This window comes from Ruditapes philippinarum, unplaced genomic scaffold (genome assembly GCF_026571515.1).
Source record: "Ruditapes philippinarum isolate M1 unplaced genomic scaffold, ASM2657151v2 ctg366_1_1_1_1, whole genome shotgun sequence".
Classification (NCBI taxonomy): Eukaryota; Metazoa; Mollusca; class Bivalvia; order Venerida; family Veneridae; genus Ruditapes; species Ruditapes philippinarum.
The window spans coordinates 107,115-120,889 of NW_026862893.1; the positions used below are offsets into that span (position 1 = coordinate 107,115).

The following is a 13,775-nucleotide window of genomic DNA, read 5'->3' on the forward strand; positions in this document are numbered from 1 at the left end:
TACCCCTGTTCTTGCATACTTTGACCCAAAACAGAGTGTAACTCTTGAATGTGACTCTTCGATGCGTGGGGTCGACTCAGCCATCATCCAAAATGGCCGCCAAGTTGCCTTCGCTTCTAGGACATTGACAGAGACTGAATCTAATTATGCTAACATAGAAAGAGAGATGGTAGCAATACTGTTTGGTTGCACGCGCTTCCATCAGTATGTATACGGTAGACATGTAATTGTACACTCCGACAACAAACCTATTAGCTCAATCATGTTGAAAAGTTGGTCTGCATGTCCACCGAGACTTCAAAGAATGCGGTTACAGTTATCAAAATATGACCTTGACGTACGCCACGTTCCTGGAAAACAAGTACCAATCTGTGACTTACTTTCTAGACAACCGCTTCCAGAGACATTACAATTAGAGGGTCTCGACTTACATGTACATACAGTGTTGAAAGGGTTACACATAACCGATAACAGACTGGAATGAAAGGCATGAAACTCAAAATGACACGAGCATGCAGATTCTGAAGAGAACTATTATTGACGGATGGCCAGTTTCACGTGCAGACTGTAAACAAGAAATAATTGAGTTCTGGAACCACAGGGACGAATTGTCGTCTGTAAATGACCTTATATTCAGAGGGCAGAGAATCGTCATACCTGTCTCTGCAAGAAAACAGGTGATTGAATCAGTGCACCAAGGTCACATGGGTGTAGAAAAATGTTTACAAAGGCTAAAGACGTAATGTTTTGGCCTGGTATGACAAAAGAAATCACAAATCATGTTTTAAAATGTGCTTTATGTCAAAAGTACAGGTATTCCAACGCAAAAAGAACCATTAACTCCCCACGACGTGCCGGACCGACCTTGGCAAAACATTGCCGCTGATCTCTTCTCCTTTGACAGTAAGGACTACTTGCTGACTGTAGACTACTATAGTAGATACTTTGAGGTAGATGCTCTACCTAACACACAAAGCATTACTATAATTAGAAAGCTAAAAGTTCACTTAGCAAGGTATGGCATATGTGACAAACTTGTCACTGATAATGGGCCACAATTCTCTTCTGAAATATTTTCAGATTTTGCAAAAGATTGGGGGTTTTCCCACATAACATCCAGCCCACTCCACCCAAACAGTAATGGATTGGCCGAAAAAACAGTGTCGATTATTAAACGGATATTCAGGAAAGCTCAGGAGAGTAATCGAAATCCTTATCTCGCGATACTTGAGTACAGAAACACCCCTCTTGAATGTGGCTTCTCCCCATATCAATTACTAATGGGTAGAAGAACTAAATCTATTCTACCTACCACAAATTCTCAGTTACAACCCAAAACAGTAAATTGTAAACAGGTACGCGAAAAGATGCAGAAAATAAAGCAGAAACAAAAAAGTTGCTATGATAAAACATCAAAGCAACTACCCCTTCTTACACTTAATGAGTATGTCCGCATCAAGGTCAACAAAACATGGGAACCAGCAAAAGTGATAAAAATTCACAATGACCGATCCTACTCTGTAATAACTCATGCAGGTGGCATTTACTGCAGAAATAGGCGAATGCTTAATAAAACTGAAGAAACTTTCCCAGAAATTCAGGAATTTTCCCCCAACATTTTGGCTAATAACCCTATAACTCCCTCAATTAATGGAAAAAATTCAGAATCACATGATGCTGACCACTCACTGACCTCCCATAAGCCAAGCCCAATTGACCACTATTATCACACACGATCAGGCAGGGAAGTGAAATTGAACAAACGATATTATAATGAGAACATGGTGAACAATGGGGGCAATAAAGATAGAGTTCTCTCAGACTGACCAGTATTGTTTCCCTTGAAAATAGAGGGCATAAAAATACTCTCTCTGTTCACTTCGTTAATACACATGATAGATAAACTGTAAAGTTAACATGGATTCAGGAACAAAGAAATCTCATTATTATGGATGGAGTGTCGTAAATCTGAAAAAAGAACTTACAAAAAGAGGTGCTGTTATTCATGGTAGAAAGGAGGATCTAATAGAAAGGTAATATACTGCTTTAAACTCATTAAAACTGCTATATTTTACACACCAACAGTCATTATTCATTATTCTTATGCATGTATTATATAGGTCAGTCAGGAAGGTAGATGCTTAGATACAGTATACATTACTTAGAATTGTACTGCCCAAGGTGTCTAGATAAGAGTAACTGATAAGATTTATTCATACCTATCTGCCTTTTATTACATCTACTACTGAGATGTGTATTTGTTTATCTGTAATATCCAGATTCATTTAGGGTTTTATAATGTAATGGAAGAAATGCACTTTCACACTTTCACCTGCACATACATATTGTTAACATTATGATAAATGATTTTGTATTTTACAGACTAGAGGCATATGATAGAAATCAAGATTTTCGAGGAGAAGTAGTGATTTTACCAGAACCTCTAGATCCAGACTGGCCGGGTGATGGATTTCACCAATTACAACTTGAACATCAAATCCATCTGCCTAAACTAACAAAAGAGCAAATAGATGGATACTTTAAATACAGGATGGCAGATGACAACGAACAGATCTCAGATCTTAAAGCTCTACAAAAAGGTAAAAAAATGTATGAGAGTCAAAAGATATATGCCTGCAGTATTAATGTAAAAACACCATCCATATTTTTCACTGGATTTGTTGGAGCTGCTATGCGTAAAAAACTAACGTACAACTACAAAATTAGGATAGACAAAGATAATGGTGAAGTACTAAACAGTCACTGTGAATGTCCATCTGGCAAGGGTCCGCATGGCACGTGCAAGCACATAGCAGCTGTGCTTTATATGTTGCATGATTTTGTACAAAGCGGATCTGACCCAAAAGTTCAACAGTCTGCACAGAAATGTTACAAACTTTCCATAAGCCCAAGAAAACAATATGCTGGAACACCTGTAAAAGCAAAAGACATCCCAAACCCCAAGAAAATGTAAGCTGACGGACCCAAGGCCACCGGAATATCGAAATATTGAAGGCTATGAAGATCATGTAAGGAGTACAGTTTTGAATTACTGTGCAACACACATCAAAGGACATTACAATGAAGTATATGTGGGAAAGGGCTGATTTGCAAGCAGCTGCAAATGATCATAATTACTTGGATCTACCTGTCACAGAACACTGGGTTGACAATTCCTATGTATGCTCAGATAGCACCATTAAAGAGTTGGAAAAGAAAACGCGAAAACAAGCAGACTGTAAGAGATGGAAGGAAGAAAGATTGTGGAGGATAACCAGCTTCTCGTTTTGGTGAGGTATGTAAGCTTACAGCACGAAGGAACATGAATAAACTATGTAAACTCTTTCATGAAGACATCAAGACTTTGCAATAAAGCAATAATTCATGGAAAACAGTATGAATCAAAGGGATTAAAAGTGTTCCAATCAAAATCAGGATTGAACGTTCAGAGTGTGGTCTATTTATTTTTCAATGAAAGACCATATATAGCAGCAATCGCCTGATGGTCTCATAGGTAGTGATGCCTTAGTTGAGATAAAATGTCCATACACCGAAGAGATAATATGATAGCACCAGGAAAATTATTCCCATATTTAGAGTATCGAGATGGGGAGATAGAATTAAAGCAAACAAGCAATTACTATTATCAAGTTCAAGGACAACTGTATATATGCAAAAGACAATGGTGTTATTTCATTGTTTACACATTCAAAGACATTCTCATCAGAAAGATAATGATTGACAAAGAATACTGTGAGCATAGTCTGTTACCAAAACTTGAAGTCTTCTATGAAAAGTATCTTCGTAAATATATAGCTGCTCAACTATAATCAGTGTGAAAGAAAACAAATCAACATCTATACATGATTTGAAAAGGATGCCATTGCAGAGAAATGAGTAGACAGTGTAAATGTTAATGTATAAAAAATAATTATTTGATCGAGTGAATGAATAGAAAAATAAACAAAGATTGTATTGATTTTGTCTTAATTTTATTTAGAATTTAATATTATTATATTCTAAGTATATTCATGCTAACCTTCCAACAATAACAGCGGTGAAAATTGGTAATTTTGAAGCATATAAATGCTATTCTTTGAACCCAGATTAACTTTTGACATTGGAAGTTCAGAACTTAGTATTTTAAAGTTTTTCGCAAGACCAATGACTCTTTCAACATGTATACGTTTGGACGCAATGCGTCTGTCCTTCACGACTGTCCTGGTTCAAGCTTGTGATTTTCCTGCCAGCATAGTAGGTGTATTGACCTTTACATCCTTATTTGCAAGAAAATCTTGCACCATTATCCCCCGGTCTGCCATAATGCTGTCTTTTTTATTAAAAAGGTCTTTCTTACAAAGATCTGAACGCTCTATTATTTGTCTGTCGCTAGCTGTTCCGGCATAAGAATCACTGACAAATGTAACTAAACCTCTTGGTGAAACACCAATCATAGTTTTGAGGGTATTTTTATGTTTATATGATGAAAACGTCGAGCTTTGAGCTGAAACATTTGATGGTTTCTGTATTGGGACCTCTGTTGCATCAAGGATGACACGTGTTGTTGAATGTTTCCTCTTAAAATCCTCGGGCATATATTGTGTAATAATATCTCTTGTAGGCCATGTATTTATTTCCTTTAGTTGACAATACATAAAGTTTATCCATGTTTCAATCACCTTCGAAATAGTCGTTGACTCACACAGAAAAATAGGCTAAGTTCATAGTCTTCCTTATTTAGACGAAGTTTCATTAATGTTAAAAACAATTGGTTTTTTGGTTCTATCTTTTGACACTTATAATTTAAATGGTTTACAGCTGGTCCTAACACATGCAAAAACATCATGAAATGGCCATAGTCATCAAATCCAGTATAATATTTGACTGCATTAGGTTTGTCTTTATAATTTTCTATTGAATATTGTCCACTTTTGTCAGTTAATATTTCACATTGTACTTGGGTACTTGCAAATTGATCACTATCACTGGCAATGGTTGCTATTTTATTTTCTGTTATAATTTCAATCTCATTGCATAAATTGGATATATCTGGGTCACTAAGGTGGACACAGGTATGCTTGAGCGTGTACATGTTGAAGTACGTTTTTCATATCTTTTCTTCCTGTTCAAATCAGCTTCATATTTGGCTACAGGGGTCTTTGTCATGCGTTCATGAAACACTGATGGCACTGCACCTCTTATCAGCCTTTTTCGTTTCCCTGAAAGATAAAATTGTTATATATACATAGTATAAATCATAGAAAGATTTACTCACACTATTCAACTAAAATATACTGATTTATTTTAATAAAATATTACTTACATTGTACATTATATGTTATAGTACATGCACGTGTACTACATGTTCTTATTACCAACGCACCACAACATATATAGAAATACAAGTATATTATCAACACCAATGTTTAATTACCTTCTGCAGTTGTTGTATAATCCTCTGGTAGAAAATGTTTATGACACACAACATCATGCTTTGATGGTTCCCATAACTTTGTCTTATTTCCTGATACAGCCTTCTTTACTGCAACTCTCCACTTGTCTCTTAAAACTTTGTCTTTTGGAAAATGCAATCCACCAAAGCTCTTACATAAAGGTACACAGCAATACTGCACCATTTTCAGATTGTATGTTATAAAACATTCACCTCTAGAATAATATCAACAAAGCACATTCATTAACCAAATACACAAATCAACCTTGGAATTTAGCATTGAAAAGCTATATAAACCTATGTTGTAAACACTGATAAGCGGTCAGCAGAGAGAATTTACTATGCCCTCTAAATACTACTTCCGCTGTAGAGAAAAGCAGCTTATTGCCCCCATTGGAAAAAAATACTGACAATTGACAAAAAAAATACTGAGTGTTTACTAATAAGAAAACATCACAAACAAAAAATTAAACTATAAAGAAAAAAATATATAAACTGGAATAAACACATACATTGTTTGATAAACATATATTTGTTTATATAAACTGATTACTTAATTGATATTTAAACATGTTTTATTCTAACGTTATTTTTAAACTGAACCATATTCCTTTATGATTTTATTAACATGTGGATACCATTCAGCTATGTATTTAAAAAGAGGGAAATGTAATGATATTGAGTTATTTTATATTCATATGACCTTTAACCTTAATACTCATTTCTGTAAATTTCCACTGACCACGTTGTGCCTGCAGAATGTTATATCCTGGGAGATTTCCCGCCAATGCATCAGTCCAGATAATAAAACTGACTAGAACACACTTGTGTCTTTTCTCTTATTATATTCACATTTGTGAATCGCATGGACCAACTTTAATAGTATATAAGATATTCAAAGAATATTACAGTTTTTAAATGTATAATCACTTCTAAGACGATTTTCAGTGAACACATTTTGTTATTTAAAATCAATTGCTAAAAAACTAATAAAGAATCACAAACTGGATTGAGTTCAGCAGTCATTCTAAATTATACAGACATGTTTTAGAAAAAAAGACAATGTTATTATATATATATTGTTTCATCAGATATGTAATTGTATTTTTTCTTTACAAACGAAGATCGGTTGCTTTCGTATGCTGAATACTCCAGATAATCGATTTCATGACCGAACATAACTTTTTATTTACCATTAAATGATGTATATAATTATGATGTATATCTTTTTTCCACTGAACGAGATTTTTTTATTATCATTATTAAACGAACAAAATTCAACTTTGAATCCAGACATATGTACGTTACTTAACAGTTAGTTTTCTATATTTTCATATATTTATTTTATTTTTTGTGGTTGGTAGTATCATTCAGGTTTCTTTTTTTTTCAGCAAAGCAGAAAGTACTGACCGTTTCAATGCACATGTAAATGAAAATGATATGGGCAAACACAGAGCAACATTTTCAAAGATGCAATTATAAACATGATAAAAATTAATTTCCTCCAAGAATCATGTAACTTAACAAGAGTACATAAAGTACAGCATTTTATTATGTTGATATTTACACTGATGTATATTTGCCAAGATATCAGATGTGGTGTATTTCCTTACATTAGAGTAGATTTAATAGAATGGCACAATGAAAAACAAATAGAGATTTTGATGCTAAAGCATCAAGTCGCCGGATAGAAATATGATTGTATATCATAAATAAAAGAAAATATCAGTTTAATGGTTCGAGTGTAAAGAAAAGAGGAACAATAAGTTGAGTAATGTTTATTCATAAACACGTTCTTGCCACAATTATATCTTTCTTGCTATAAACTTTGTAAAAGAGTTTTATGCAATAAATTTATGTTATGTTATAATAATACATCATATTTGAAGCAAACTTGCTTAGCAATTTTGTCAAGAAACTGTTATCATTATTAAATAAGCAAGTATTGTTTGGCAATATTTACCCGAGACTCAATAATTTTCGGGAGCTGTTTCGTTAGCTTACATAACTATTTATGATTAATGTTAACAATTTTTTTGTAAGCATAATTACATGTATAATTATATCAATTAATACTGCTCGATGGCCTAGTGGTAAGTATGACGAAGTTGTAACCTACATGTAGTAGGCGCAAGTTCGAATCTTGGACAAATCCTGAGTGTAATTTTCATAAATTGATTTTTAACTTTATGAAACATAAGTTGATAACTCTTGTGCTTCATTTCTAGCACTTTTTTATTTCATAATTTTGATAAATGGTCAAGTTTTGCAAAATACAAAAAGTATTATAAAAGAAAACATAAAAAATCACTTTATCGAACCTACAGTCTTCAATTTGAAACTAACTTAAAATCTAACACCTTGTCATCGAGGCTTGTAAAGCAAGTGATATGATTATAATTCTACTTGTAATTCTACTTTATACATATACCGTTGTACCATACATTTGAACTCCGTATGGTTTACTTCAGAATCCGATAATTACCGACAAATTATTACCGATCATCGAATACTTGCAAAGTGACTATGAAAATATTTATGCTTAATTATTGCATAAAACAATGCAATTCTACTGTAAAAGTGGTGTCTGCATAAAAAAATTATTCTTATGCACTATCGGAAAAATATATTATTTAGCTGAAATCAATATTCCTGTCGTTACATACGATATAATTAACGTTTAATTGCCTTTCAGTGCGATAAACTATCAACACAAAGAGAGCTTATTAGTTTTCTCTGTGTATCCAATACGATTCCGGCCCCTACTGTCATACCGAGATTTTTCATACAAAATTACTTTGATTTGCACTTTTATCAGCTGCCAACCATTCACAAGTTACCTGTATGTCTGTCTTATCAGCCCTTTGTTACGTTACTATTAATAGATTTCATAACAATAACATACAACGTGTAGTCACGTGATTCTGGGAGAAGCTGTTTATAATAAATAAGATAAAAAAATAGAATAGGTCTCATAACATACAAACAACCAGATAATTTAAAAGTGTCATTTCAAATATCATGCATGATTTATTTATCATAAAATAGCAACGCTTGACACTTTAAACAAAAAGGAAAAACATCCCTAAATTCAATGACTAATCCATAGGGATACGTCATTAATTCATTTTATAAAAATTGTAATGTTGCTTTTTACGATGTCAATATTTGAATATTTCATTTCATTGAGCAACATTATTGTATGTTTGAATTTTTGTGATTACTGAAAACAATTGTAGTCTTTAATTGTTCAGTAATTGATATGCTTTTATTTACAGATTTAATGCCTTCTCCTACCATAGGTATAATATTAAACTGTTACAAATATAGTCGCCGGTTTCTACCGGCGACTAATGATATTCTGATGACGCGGAAAGTCCGAGTAAGGCTGAAGGCCCCGCGATGGCTGCAGCGCTCTTAGATAACATGTATGACGTATATAAAGTGTATCAATTGAAATGAAATCAAATTAAAAGTCAATGAAAATATTATATATATATATCTATCGAGTATTGAAAATTATCACAATAAAATGACTTAAATTTCAAAACGGAATGCTTAATCATCTAGCCTCAATATGTAGCCTGTTTAATGTAAACATCAAGTATAAAACAGTTTAATATCTTTGATATTCGATAACCTATCATTTTACTGCCAACTTCTCTTGAAATGGGAAAAATAAAAATTTGTTTGCCTAATGCATACAAAATATTAGTTAAATATAAATGGAAAGTTTTCAATCTGAAACATTTGTTGATATAAAATTGATTGATTGTAAAGATAGCAGTCTTCACCATCAACTTGCATGCAATTAAAAAATTACTAAGCCGTACATGTCATGTGATATTAATAACTGTAACTGTATTTGCAAATAAAAGATTTTTCATCTTCAAAGTACTTTTGTCAGCGTTTTTGTTAGTCATTCCGTGTTTTGTCAACATTTCTGCATGAAAAAAAAAAAACAACAACTAAAAAACAACAACAAAAACACATGACATAATAATGCAACTGTATGTGACACTGTCAAAGATAAATATAGATTTATTATATATTTTCAATTTTTTTTTGTAACCGTCAATCGTCTGCTACAAACACTTACAATGCACAACCAAGAATCAGTTAGTACAGATAAAACCTGTCTAAACGTGTTATTTTTTCTTTTATAAAACTTTAAAATGGTAAGATATGTCTTAGAAAATTAATTAAAAGTTTTTTTTAATTTCTTTGCCAGACTTTTATTATTTTTAAAGTTCAGGCTGCTAGATCGTTGGGCCGCTAGGCTGCCAACTTTACGCCGCCAGGCCGTTAGGCCGCCAAATTCACGCCGCCAGACCGTTGGGTCGCCAGGCCGCCAACTTCAAGTCGCCAACCACTGGGCCGCCAACTTCACACCGCCAGCCGCTGGGCCGCCCGGCCACCAACTTCACGCCGCCAGGCCGCTGGGCGGCTAGGCCGCCAACTTCACACAATTTGTAAATCGGGTGAGCAAAATTTATCTTAACCAAAAGTGACATTTCCTTCTTTAACATATAAAAAACAAAACGTGATGCCTACGTTTTAGATTTAGCTCTTATTTGATAACCTTTCGTTATATGCCAAAAACCTTCTAACAAGCAAATTATTGCAATTTCTAGCGAACATCAAAATGACATAAAAAAGTATTAATCAACAGAATGTCGCTTTTTATGACCAGCGATTTTGTTCTTTCTGTATATAAAGTGTAATTTATTTTGTAAAAAAAACAAAAATTTATTAGGCAAACCGCTTAAACAACATTTGTCTGATTTCGCTGTGAATTTGACTTTGTACAAATTTGAGGGTTCTACTTTACAAAAACATAATCCTCGAAGCTCAACTCGAAGTCAAACATCCGGGAGATCTCCGAATGGTATGTCGTTTTTAATGACCAGCGATTAGTTCTTCCTGTATATAAAGTTTATAAATTTTCGTAAAAGACACAATCTTCATAGGCCAACCGCTTAAACACCATTTGTCTGATTTGCAGATTCATTTAGGGTTTACTTTACAGAAAAATAAGCCCTAGCCTAAGTATGACATTCGTGCATGGTCGTTTTATATGACCGGCTATTTGTCGGCATTCCAAGATCTTTGTTTGGACATCAACATTACGGTATGTAATCTTACAAGAGTGTGTGTGTGTGTGTGCGCGTGTGTGTGCGCGTGCGTGTGCGTGTGTGTGTGTGTGTGTGCGTGTGTGTGAGAGTGAGTGCGCGTGTGTGTGTGCGTGCGTGTGTGTATTTGAGTTTATTTATACTCGCCACCGGTTGCCCATATGGGCGAGTCCTTCAGAATTAGTCATTTTATATTTTAGAGGATAATGTAAGATACAGATACAGAAAGATGCCCCAATTCCAGAAGCTTACCCTGGTTTTTTAACGTGCCAAGTGTTTAAACACTCATACACAGGACCTCGATTTTTAGTCTGATCCGAAAGACTGATTAGTAATTATAGTTGACCAGCCCGGGAATCGAACCCACAATGTCGCGATTAAAAATCTCTCGCTCTAACCGATTGAGCTCTGCAGGCTGGCTAAACTTACAAGAGAAACAAGAGAAAGGATTAAGATCTTTATATCCCTCTATTAATGTACTTAATCGTATCGACAATATCAACCGTATCCCCAAATGACGTCATCCAAGGGCGACAACTTGAATACGGTCTTAAATGAAAGGGTCTGTATTGAGCTAAGCTTACTTTCTTAATGGTTGAGGGAGAACCGCCTCTCTGATAGTGGGCGTGGTTTAGGCTTTGTAACTTGTAATTTAATGATTCGTCAAGTGATATTGATCATATTTGTCCTGGTTCCATTCCCCCTGTCAACGAAGACTAAATGCTAGCATACGGAACATCATATTAAATTTAGTGACAAATTTAGGCGGAGCCGAACTTCAACAGAGGCGGAGCAAATGAAGTGATTGACACTGCCTCAGTCGTTACCTCTCTCAACGGTTAAGTTTTAGAACGATCGACTATAGACTGGCTTATTGTTAGGTATATTAAAATTGGATAATGATGAAAAGAATATGATATTCAAACGTGGCGCTATCACTTCAGTTAAACGTTTATTTTAATCCCTTAAAGCTCTGTGATATGTTGTGCATCAGAATAGCTATTTTTAGTCTTTTTGTGAGTCTAGATCGCTCACCTGACCCATCGAACTCATACGAGCAATTACATAGACAAGCATCATGGCCAAGTTTCATTAAAGTTGAGTCAAAAATGTGGTCCTCTAGAGTGTTAACAAGAGTTTTCCATATTTGATTAGTGTGACCTAGTTTTTTACCCCAGAAGATCCATATTCTAACTTGACCTAGAAATCATCAACCAATTTGTAAGTTTATTTTGATCAAAACAGTAGCAACTAGATTGTTAACAAGATTTTTCTATTCTAGTTTTTCATCCGAAATGATCCGTGTTCGATCTCATCCGAGCAATTACCTATACAATCATCCTGACAAAGTTTGATGATGATTGAGGCAACAATATAACCACTAGAGTGTTAAAAAGGCTTTTCAATATTTGGGCGGTGTGACCTAGTTTTGACCCCAGGTGACTCATATTCGAATTTGACCTAGAAATGATAAAAACAAACTTTCAGACGACCAATCTCCAGGATATTTGGATCAAAACAGTAGCAACTAGAGTGTTAACAATATTTTTCTATTTTTAGCTCCTGTGATCTAATTTTTCATTCGAGATGACCCATGAGCAATTATCTAGACAAGCATCCTAACAAAGTTTGATGATGATCGAGGCAAAAATATAACCACTAGAGTGTTAACAAGGTTTTTCCATATTTGAGCGGTGTGACCTAGCTTTTAAAGATTTTGATCGTTCTGCCATGCTCCCGACAAGTTTATGCGTTGTCTTATAAGCACACACTTTAACGACATCCTCATTAACTGCGCTTTAACTTTATTTGAAATCATAGTGTGATTTTTAGTCAAACGGGATATTAATTCTCTGTATTTGTCCGTAGAAAAAGAACAGTAATAACACTGAAACTGCATTGTTGAATCTGAAATATTTGAATAAATATCATAAACAGTACATTATCAGCAAAATAAAATGGCATAATCGATAAACAGATGTAAAACAATAGATAGAAATATCGATTTTCTATTCTCATTTGCTCGTTCTGTTTTTCAATACTCTGTACTCTAAAGTTGAGCTAATGTGCAATACTCGGTACACTAAAAATCAATACTCGGTACACTTTCTTGTATCTTTTTTTGTACTTTCACACTTTGTCTGAAATTTGGACATGCATACTTGGATTATGAATAAACTAGAAATGTGTCCATAGGACACGGGTCCCCCACACTCCACCGATTTGTCAATCTTATGTCTCTAGGTCAAATATTTCTTTTGGCTACATGTGCCCAAGTTGAAAACTAAAATCTTTTATTAAGTAAAGGGCAAATACTACAAATACTGAATAAATTCACAAGAAAACCCCAAGGTGCATAAGTACACATGCTTATAAACATTAAATTTTCTGGCCTACAGGTCATAAACATTTTGAGTTACGTGCAACACAAGTTAAATATTGTAAATTTTTACTAAGTCAAGGGCAATAATTCTAAAAATACTAAAAATATCCACACGAAAATACCCAAGTATATATACAACACATGCTGATCAACATTCCTGTAAGGTTTCATGACTCTAGGTCAACTATTTTTTGAGTTATGTACGACACAAGTTGAAAATTGGGAAAAAGTCAAGGGCAATTACTCTAAAAATACTAAAAATATCCACACGAAAATACCCAGGTGCACAACTTCACATGCTGCGCAACATTCTTGTAAGGTTTAATGACTGTAGGTCAAATCCTTTTTGAGTTACATGCGACACAAGTTGAAAATTGCAAATTTTTACTAAGTCAAGGGCAAAAACTCTAAAAATGCTAAATATATCCAAACAAAAATACCCAGGTGCACACTTACACATGCTGATCAACATTCCTGTAAGGTTTCATGACTCTAGATCAACTATTTTTTGAGTAACGTGCGACACAAGTTGAAAATTGGAAATTTTTACTAAATCAAGGGCAATAACTCTAAAAATACTAATAACATCCATACAAAAATACCCAGGTGCACAACTACACATGCTGATAAACATTCTTGTAAGGTTTCATGACTCTAGATCAACTATTTTTTGAGTTACGTGCGACACAAGTTGAAAATTGGAATTTTTTACTAAATCAAGGGCAATAAGTCTAAAAATACTAATAATATCCACACAAAAATACCCAGGTGCACAACTACACATGCTGATCAACATTCTTGTAAGGTT

General features: G+C 34.2%; 2 protein-coding genes across 2 annotated transcripts; one reads left to right on the forward strand and one right to left on the reverse strand.

Moving 5' to 3' along the window:
• Positions 1-1,917: 1,917 nt before the first annotated feature.
• LOC132720565 (uncharacterized) lies at positions 1,918-2,974 on the forward strand. The gene is made up of 2 exons (XM_060704722.1): positions 1,918-2,033; positions 2,383-2,974. Exons 1-2 carry the CDS (start codon positions 1,918-1,920, stop codon positions 2,972-2,974), a joined length of 708 nt encoding a protein of 235 aa, XP_060560705.1.
• A 1,315-nt stretch (positions 2,975-4,289) lies between these two features.
• LOC132720560 (THAP domain-containing protein 6-like) lies at positions 4,290-5,847 on the reverse strand. Its single transcript, XM_060704718.1, has 2 exons — positions 5,435-5,847; positions 4,290-5,219 (listed from the first exon to the last, which is right to left on the reverse strand). Exons 1-2 carry the CDS (start codon positions 5,634-5,636, stop codon positions 5,014-5,016), a joined length of 408 nt encoding a protein of 135 aa, XP_060560701.1. The 5' UTR covers positions 5,637-5,847; the 3' UTR covers positions 4,290-5,013.
• Positions 5,848-13,775: the final 7,928 nt, after the last annotated feature.